The sequence below is a fragment of the Octodon degus genome, unplaced genomic scaffold, assembly GCF_000260255.1.
Source record: "Octodon degus isolate 3935 unplaced genomic scaffold, OctDeg1.0 scaffold00021, whole genome shotgun sequence".
Lineage (NCBI taxonomy): Eukaryota > Metazoa > Chordata > Mammalia > Rodentia > Octodontidae > Octodon > Octodon degus.
Window position 1 is genome coordinate 13,829,049 of NW_004524597.1, and position 8,220 is coordinate 13,837,268.

Here is an 8,220-nt window from a genome sequence, read left to right on the forward strand (position 1 = left end):
CCCTGAGAATATACTGTGCCTAATGATAGTAGGAAAGTCTTGTAGCTTTCTAGGTTTGCTAAGGTATAACACGTTTGACAACACTGGGCTTTGGTGTGCCCTGTAGATTTGAGCTGCTGCTGTTACCAGTGGACATGGGGCTAATTCATGTGGAAAATATAAAAAAAATGTGGATCTCTGTTGTCTAGATAGAATCCTCCACATTTTCCCTTGCCACTGGCAGGGCCCCCATCCTTGGGGCTAGCAGTGTACTTCAGTTTCTGGTTGTTCATACTTGATGTTGATTTTATTTTTTTCTTGATGTTAATTTTAAAGCACTAAAATGGTAACAATGTGTAATGTACCACTGTATTTATAAATTTTAAATCGTTAGCGCTTTTGCCCTATTTCTCCCCGACATTATTTCCAAGCCTGCACACATCCCTGAGGCTCAGTCAGATCACAGGTGTACTGAAATCAGGAGGTATTTAACTTAAAAGGAGGCTTATTTTCTCTCAGACATCTTTCAGGATGTGACTGGTCTTTTATGGTCGTCTTCTGTGTCTTGGGGCTACATAGGGAAGGTTGACTGTTATAGGGCCCTGACAATGAGGTCAGCAGGCAGATTTGGGCATGAACCTGCCTCTGGAGCCTGGTATCTAGAATCCTTGGTCAATGGAAGGGAGGGGCCACACTGATCTAATAGCTGCTGGAAGGTACAGTGCAGAGACCCTGCTTTCTGAAGGAGGTAACCACAGATTGGCCATCCTGGGGCCTCAACTGGGGTTCAGATGGCCCTTTGGATTTGTGCAAGATGGTTCTGTGGGTGCTGAGGGTAGCAAGACAGGAGGGGGAAATGAGCAAACCTCTTCCCTGAGAATATACTGTGCCTAAGATATTAGCTAATAATAGTAGGAAAGTCTTACAGCTTTCCAGGTTTACTTCTTTGATAAATAGCACATTAGCTGTGAAAAGTAAGTGAAGATTCCCTTGCTATAGGAGCAGTGGAGGGCTTGGCAGGGTGAGGTGGGGAGTGGGCGTTCTCCTAGGCTGAGGGAAGGAGTAGGGGATAGACAAGCAAGTGGAGTGGCTTTCATTGTGGACCGAAGGAAGAGACATGGCAGCAGAAGAAGTTAGGCAGCATTCTGAGTTCCTTGGAGTGAGGAGCTTCATACCTTCCTTACATGCAGACAGCATGGGGACAATGTGGAGCTTTGTACCACCTTGTTACTCTTAAGGGTTGAATCTCCTGTAGAGATGGCTGAGAGGAGGGGCAACCTGGAGGGAAGTCTGGAAGAATCAATTATTGCTGCAGTGATTTATGGTTTCAGCTCGGGTGAGAGCTCTGTTTGGGATATTCTCTGTGTCTGTCTGTTTCTGTCTCTGTGTGTCTCTCTGTCTCTTTGTCTCTGTCTCTGTCTGTCTGGTGTGTTTTGAGACAAGGTCTCGCTGTACAGTTCAGGCTGGGCTTGGGCTCACTTTGTAGTCCAGGTTGATTTTCAAATTTGCAGTGATTTTCCTGCCTCAGCCTCCCGAGTGCTGGGATTACAAATGTGTACCACCATGCCTGGCTGGGATCCTTTCTCTAGCCAGCAATCTCCAGAATATGTGTCTCACAAGTGCAGTGCAGACACTTTCTGAGTGCTCTTTTTCTTACTGGCTTTTTTGTCGTTGGGGAGAACTTCCCCCTACACATTTCCCTGTTTGTTCATTTGTGTAATTTATCAGTGTGAATTTCTCCATTTGAATCCAGTGTGTTACCATCCATTGGTTCACTGCTTACGCTGTTGTTCTAACTTGGGCACCTCCAGTGAGTCACCGTGCAGAACTGTCGTCTTTGGGTGGTACTTGTTTGTGTGTTTGTCAGAGCACAGCCAGGCCTCATTCCTGGAGCTGACGCCAGCACTCACGGGCTATGAGCAGTTTGTTTGATGGTTTTGTTGACACAATGGTATCTTGAGGACTGTGAATGGCCATCTGCCTATCCTTAGCTTCTTCTTCTCCAACAGGCTCCTCAGAGGTGTTCCTGCCCCCAGACCCCACCTTTGCATCAGCCATGTCTGAGAATGACAACGTGTACTGCGCCCAACTACAGTGCTTCCACTTTCCGACACTGCGGCATCACGACCTGCACAGCTGGCATGCTGAGAGCTGCTATGAGAAGTCCTCCTTTCTTTGTAAAAGAAGTAAGTACCCTGAAGTCTGCATCTTAGCTACCATCATGTCCTGGGGCTGACCACTGAGCTGCTAGTTCTTTCCTGGTTAGAGACCATAATTCCTGCCCTGCCTGCTTTGGGCACATTAAGAGGTTAAATGGGAATAGTGATCCAACAACTGGCAACACTGTGACCTCTGGCTCTCTGTGAGTCCTTTCTTTCTCCTTGTCTTTCTGCATTACTGGATGACTTCTGTGCCTAATCTTTGATGTTATGGGTCTTTCCCTGTCCCTCCTCCAACACACCAGAATGCTATGTTATGTTTCTTTGAATTTTGGAAGCCTGGCAAACAGAGAGCAGGATGCCCTGTTTTCTCCTTGTCCTTTGTGATGGGGTGAAGAGGTATAAACAGCCTTGGAATTCCAGAGAGCCACTACTTAAGTCTGGTTCGAGTAATGATCACAGTTTTGTTCATGGGGATCAATTCCTCTCTTCCTACCAATACATCACAAACCTAGATTTCACAAACCCTTCATTCTGGTACTTTGTCAATCCTATGTCTGTAGCTTTGTGATAAATCCTCCTTTCTTGGGCCAGTGAGATAGCTCAGTAGACTAAGCACCTGCCTAGGCAAGTGCAGGGATGGGTGTTTGATCCCTGGCACCACATGCCACACTGACCCCACCCCCAGGCGCAATGAGCCAGCCAAGACCAGGCATAGTGGTGCATTCCTATAGTCCCAGCATTGGGGAATCTGAAAACAGAAGGATCACTATGATTCTAAGCTGTGTAGTGAGACCCTGTTTCAAATACATTTTTAAAAAAAACCTCTCTCTCCCCCTCCCTTTTCTTTTTCTTCCATACCAACAGTCAAACTGGGACCTTGTGCACGTGCTTATGCCGCTGAGCAGTCTTCTCTGCCCCATAAATCTTTTTTTTTTTTTAATTAGGAATTCATTTCTTTTTTTTTTTTTTCCCATAAATCTTGATTAACGGCTATTGTGATTATCTATTCCTTGTATTTGATACTACTTTGCCTATTAGGCTTTTACTCTTTTTTTTTTTTTTAAGTTCAGGGTGTACAGGGTCTCTACACAGATGGCACTTGTATTGATTCTCCTGCTTTCAGCCTCCCAAGAGCTGGTATTACAGGTGCATACCAACATGCCCAGTCTCAATCACTGTCTCAGCACGCCCTGGGGGTGGGGCCAGCATGGCACATGATGGATTGAAACCCAGCCCCTATGTCTGCCTAAGCAGGCACTTTAATCTGCTGAGCTATCTGGCTGGCCCTTAGCCTTTTACTCTTCCATATCAATTTTATGAGTTTTTCTGGACTTACTGACTCCTTCCCTTCCTCCCCTCTCCTTTTTTCCTCTCCCCTCCTTTTCTCCTCTCCCTCTCTCCCTCCCTGATACAGTGGCACATACCTTTAATTTCAACATTCAGGTTTGCCATGAGGTTGAGGCCAGGCTGGGCCTACATAGTGAGTTCAAGGCCAGCCAGAACTACATAGTGAAAGCCTATCTCAAAAAAAAAAAAAATGTTTGGAGAAAACTCAAGACTGCATTTCCTTTCCCTGACTTAGGAGCCCTTCCCTTTCCTTCTAGCTCATTACTCTGTGAATTAGAAACAATTCTGCTCAACACCTTCCTATCTGAGCAGAGTCTGACAGTAGGTCTTCCTGATTTTCTTCCCTAGATGCTGAATGCCCCAAGTACCCGTGGCTGCCTTTGTGTACTTCTGTGTACTCACACAGACTCTTGAGTAATTTCTGTTGTCCTGTCTTCAGGTTTACTAATTCTTCCCATGGCTGTGTCAGGTGTACTTATGAACCTGTGGGAGGTGTTACTCACCTTTTGGTTTATTCTGTCTGCATCTTCCAATTCATATTTTTGTTGAGACAGAGACTTGCTATGTAGTTCAGGATGGCCTTGAACTCATCATGTAGCCTAGGATGGCCTCAAAATTGTAACAGTCCTCATGCATCATCCTCCTGAGTGTTTGGGATTATAGGCATGCGCCACCATAACCAGCTTAATAGTTTGCTTCTGTGTGCTGTATTTCCAATCTTGTATATTGCCTGCCTTTTCCAATACAGCAGTTAACATATCAATCATAGTTATTGTAGTTACTTTAAAATTCTCTGAGGTTCTTCATCTGTGTCACATCTGAGTGTGGTTTTGTTCATTGTTTTGTCTCTGAGAGTGGTATTTTCTTCTGACTTTTCTGAGACTGGGCATGGTGGTGTGTGCCTGTAATCCCAGCTCTTGGGAGGCTATAAGCAGGTGGATCACTACAAGTCTGATCTAGTAGTAAGACCCTGAACACCCTGTAGACCCTGCCCTAAAATAGAAAAAATAAAAAAAAATAAAATAAAAAAAAAAATTTTAACTTTTCATTGAAATGTAGACATTTTATATGGGATAGAGGAGACTGAAATCAGTGGTTTGGTTCTTGTTGCAAATGGCTTTCTTCTCTGCTTTCAGTGCAAGGAGGTGTGTCTTGGGTGTGGGTGTTGGTTTGGGAATAAGGTCTGTTGGAACTGTGGTTACACAGTGTATCCCAGGCTTCATATTTACTAGTAGTTTACTTGCCCAGTGTATCTGATAAAGTCCAGTTTATCTTTTTTCCTTCTATGGTTTGCCTTTCCCCCCCCTTCCCTCTTCCCCCTCCTCCCCTCCCTTCCCTCCCTCCTCCCCCCCTTTCTTTCTTTCTTTCTTTCTTTCTTTACTAAGGGTTGAATCTAAGGTTTTTGCATTGGGCAATATCCTAGCCCCTTATTTTTTATTATTCTGAGATAGGATCTTGCTAAGTCATTAAATTGGCCAGGCTGGATTTGAACTTAGGCGCTTCCTGCATTAGTGCCCTACAGTGCTGTGCTTACAGGCACGTGTACTACTGTCTCTTAAAATTGAGGAAATTTATAAACAAACTAGACAACTTAAAACCAAAAGCCTCTGTAGGGACCTTCACCTTAGAATCTGGCATTTTTTGTTTTGGCCCTCTACATCCTATAAACTATTTATCTTGGTTGGGTGTGGCTTGTTCTCATGTTGTAGATCGCTACTGCTGTTAGACAAGCCCACACACATAGCACTGCTGCAGTTAGACAACCCCCTCACACACACACACACATACACAGTGTTGTGGCATACAGGTAAGACATAATCTTCCCAAGCTCTTTCTTGCTCTGTTGCCCAAGGCCCAGTGGCATGGACCAGGGTTCCCTTTGGTGGTAATGCATACATCTGTGCACACATGTGCTTGTTACAGGTCAAACGTGTGTCGACATCAAGGACAACGTGGTGGATGAAGGCTTCTATTTCACCCCCAAAGGGGATGATCCATGCTTGAGCTGCACCTGTCATGGAGGGGAGCCTGAGATGTGTGTGGCCGCCCTCTGTGAGGGTCCCCAGGGCTGTCAGCAGTACCGAAAGGAGCCTAAGGAGTGCTGCAAGTTCATGTGTCTGGACCCAGGTGAGACTTGATGCTGTATGGTGCGTCAGTCTTTCCCATCACAGCCAACCAAATGTCCTGTGTGTATGTAGTACGAGGATTGAACACATGTCCTCTGGCATGCTAGGCAAGCCCCCTAGTGCTCAGCCTACATGCTTTTTATTTTGATTCTGGGTATTGCGTATTTGAGTTGGGACTATACACATCATAAGATTACAGGCCACTGCACCCAGCCTAGATATTTTTTTACTTCCACTTGTATTCAGAAGTGGTCATAGCATGTGGTACAGCAGTGATGACAGTGTTTATTCAGAGTTGCCATAGAGACTTGGATGACTGGTGTTTCTAGCTAGTGTGTCCTTTAGCTGCCATCCTTTACACTGTCTCATTCCCATTCTCAGGTAATAGATATTCACAGATGAACTTGGTTTTTAGTGTAGTTGGTTGTTTGCAAATTATATGGGCTTGGCACCTTTCAACCTTTCTCCTTTTTAAGACGAGAGGACTTTTAATATGTGTAAACATTTAATCTCTTCCTTTCTTACAGTGGGTCCTGATAGGTTAAATATTACCCCATAGGCCAGGGAGATGTCTCAGTAGAATAAGTGCTTGTCTGGCAAGCCCAAGGGCCTGAGTTCAATCCCCGGATCTGCAAATAAAAAAATAATAATAATTACCCCAAGTTCTAAGATGAAACTCCTCACCACTAGGTGGTGCTTTAAGGCAGACAATCCAGTTTTTTGTTTTTTTAGTGCATTTGGTTTTTACAGGGTCTCACTACGCACCTCATACTCATAGTGATCCTCCTGTTTTCAGCCTCCCCAGCGCTGGAATTACAGATGCACGTCACTATGCCCAGACTCTGTGGCCAGCTCAGCCCACCCTGGAGGCAGGGCTGGTGTGGCATGTGGTACCAGTGATTGAACCAGGGTCCCTGTGCTTACCTAAGCAAGAGCTTCAGTTCTCTGAGTTGTCTTACTGGCCTATACAATCCAGTTTTGAAATGACCTTCCACTTGCTACAGGAGAGCAGCCTAAGATGTTCTCAGCTCATGCGTTGAACACTGCATAAAATGATTCATTACCATACGCCAGCACTGTGGCAGCTCTGTGAGAGTTCACTTCTCATGAGAAATATGAATTAAAATCATGTTACTTCTCATGTGTTATAATGTGGGAACTTGTGGGAGCCCGTGGGCACATGGGCTGTGCAGAACAGCAAAGTAGGCAGGCATGGGAGCCAACTGAGCTGGAGGGTGAGGGCTTCACAGAGCTGTCCCTGAGTAGAGTGTTTCAGGGTCCCTCACACCAAGAGACTGCTAGGTGGAAGTGTAGAACCATCCTTTAGAGTCTGTGTTGCTGGGCAGAATTGGGCACCGTGGCACATCAGATGTGTGCACTTGACTCTGTAGTATGTGCAGAGGCCATGATTATAGTCAGTCAACAAGTAACAGGGAGCTTGAGATTAATGAGAATAGTACTGATCACTACTTCAAAGATAATTTTCTATTTGCAGAGAATGTGTCCCTATACAAATTATCCACATTTCTGACTCTTCCACAAGAGTCAAACTGTCATCTGGACTCCTAGTTCCATTTCTTACATGCCTCCCAGCATGGCCCTGATACTCTGTGTAGGCCTTATAAAAATGACCAGACTGTCAGGTGCAGTGATGCATACCTGTAGTCCCAGCACTTGGGAGGCTGAGGCAGGAGAGTCACTGCAAGTTCAGTGCCAACCCAGGCTACATAGTCAATTCATGCCCAGCCTGATGGCACAGCAAGACACTGTCTCAGAAGCAGTAGCAATAAGAATGACCAGACCCTTAGCCCAAAGGTGCTATGGGCCACCTCCCTGCACAGGTGGAATAACTGAGCCAGGGCTTGCTCTGCCAGTGATACAGCCAAGCTCTTTTGGCCTCCTGGCTCCCAGAGGCCCTCTTGGGAAGTGCATATATTGTACAGTGTCTCAGTTACTGTTCTCTCGTTGCTGGTACAAATACCCAACACCCAAAATGAAGGAAGGAAAGATTTGTTTAGCTCATAGTTAGTGGAGGTTTCAGTCTATACTTGGCTGGCTCCAAGGCAAACTGGCACATGGTAGAGGGCAGCGGTCCATGGTGGCAAAGAGTAAGAGCAAATGGGCAGGAGCCGTGGCAACAATGGCAACAGAGAGCAAGTCTGTCTCTCTTATGTTACATTCAGGCTGTCTGCTCCAGGCTGGGGGTAGCACTCACGCCCATAATCTCAGCAGTACTCAGACCCATAATCCCAGCCTTAGATCATGAATTAATCACAAACTATAGAACTACACATCAGTGGCTGCATTAGGCTTTGGGGAGACAAATACAAACCATAAAAACCGGGGACCAGCACCTTCCCACTGAAGAAGGTAAAGACTGAGAATAGGATTTCAGGTGTTAGCCTTCAGTGTTCTATTCAATAAGATAAGGGTGTCTGCTCACACAGCTTCTTTAGTGTTTATTCAAGGTTAAAGAAATTGCCTAAAAAGAAACCAGACATGGTAGGACATGCTTGTAATCCTAGCACTTCAGAGAGCTGAGGTTGGAAAATTTCTAAGTTAAAGGCCAGCCTGGGTAGGAGGGAGGGAGGGAGGGAGGGAGGGAG

At 45.5% G+C, this 8,220-nt stretch overlaps 1 protein-coding gene across 2 annotated transcripts in view; it reads left to right on the forward strand.

The window, feature by feature from the left end:
- The window catches only part of Dgcr2 (DiGeorge syndrome critical region gene 2), an 88,100-nt gene that overhangs the window by 72,689 nt on the left and 7,191 nt on the right, over positions 1 to 8,220 (forward strand). For both annotated transcript variants that reach the window (XM_004627993.2, XM_004627995.2), the window contains 2 exons: positions 1,989 to 2,165; positions 5,412 to 5,615. In XM_004627993.2, the coding sequence (XP_004628050.1) occupies positions 1,989 to 2,165; positions 5,412 to 5,615 (381 nt within the window). The remainder of the gene's footprint in view (positions 1 to 1,988; positions 2,166 to 5,411; positions 5,616 to 8,220) is intronic.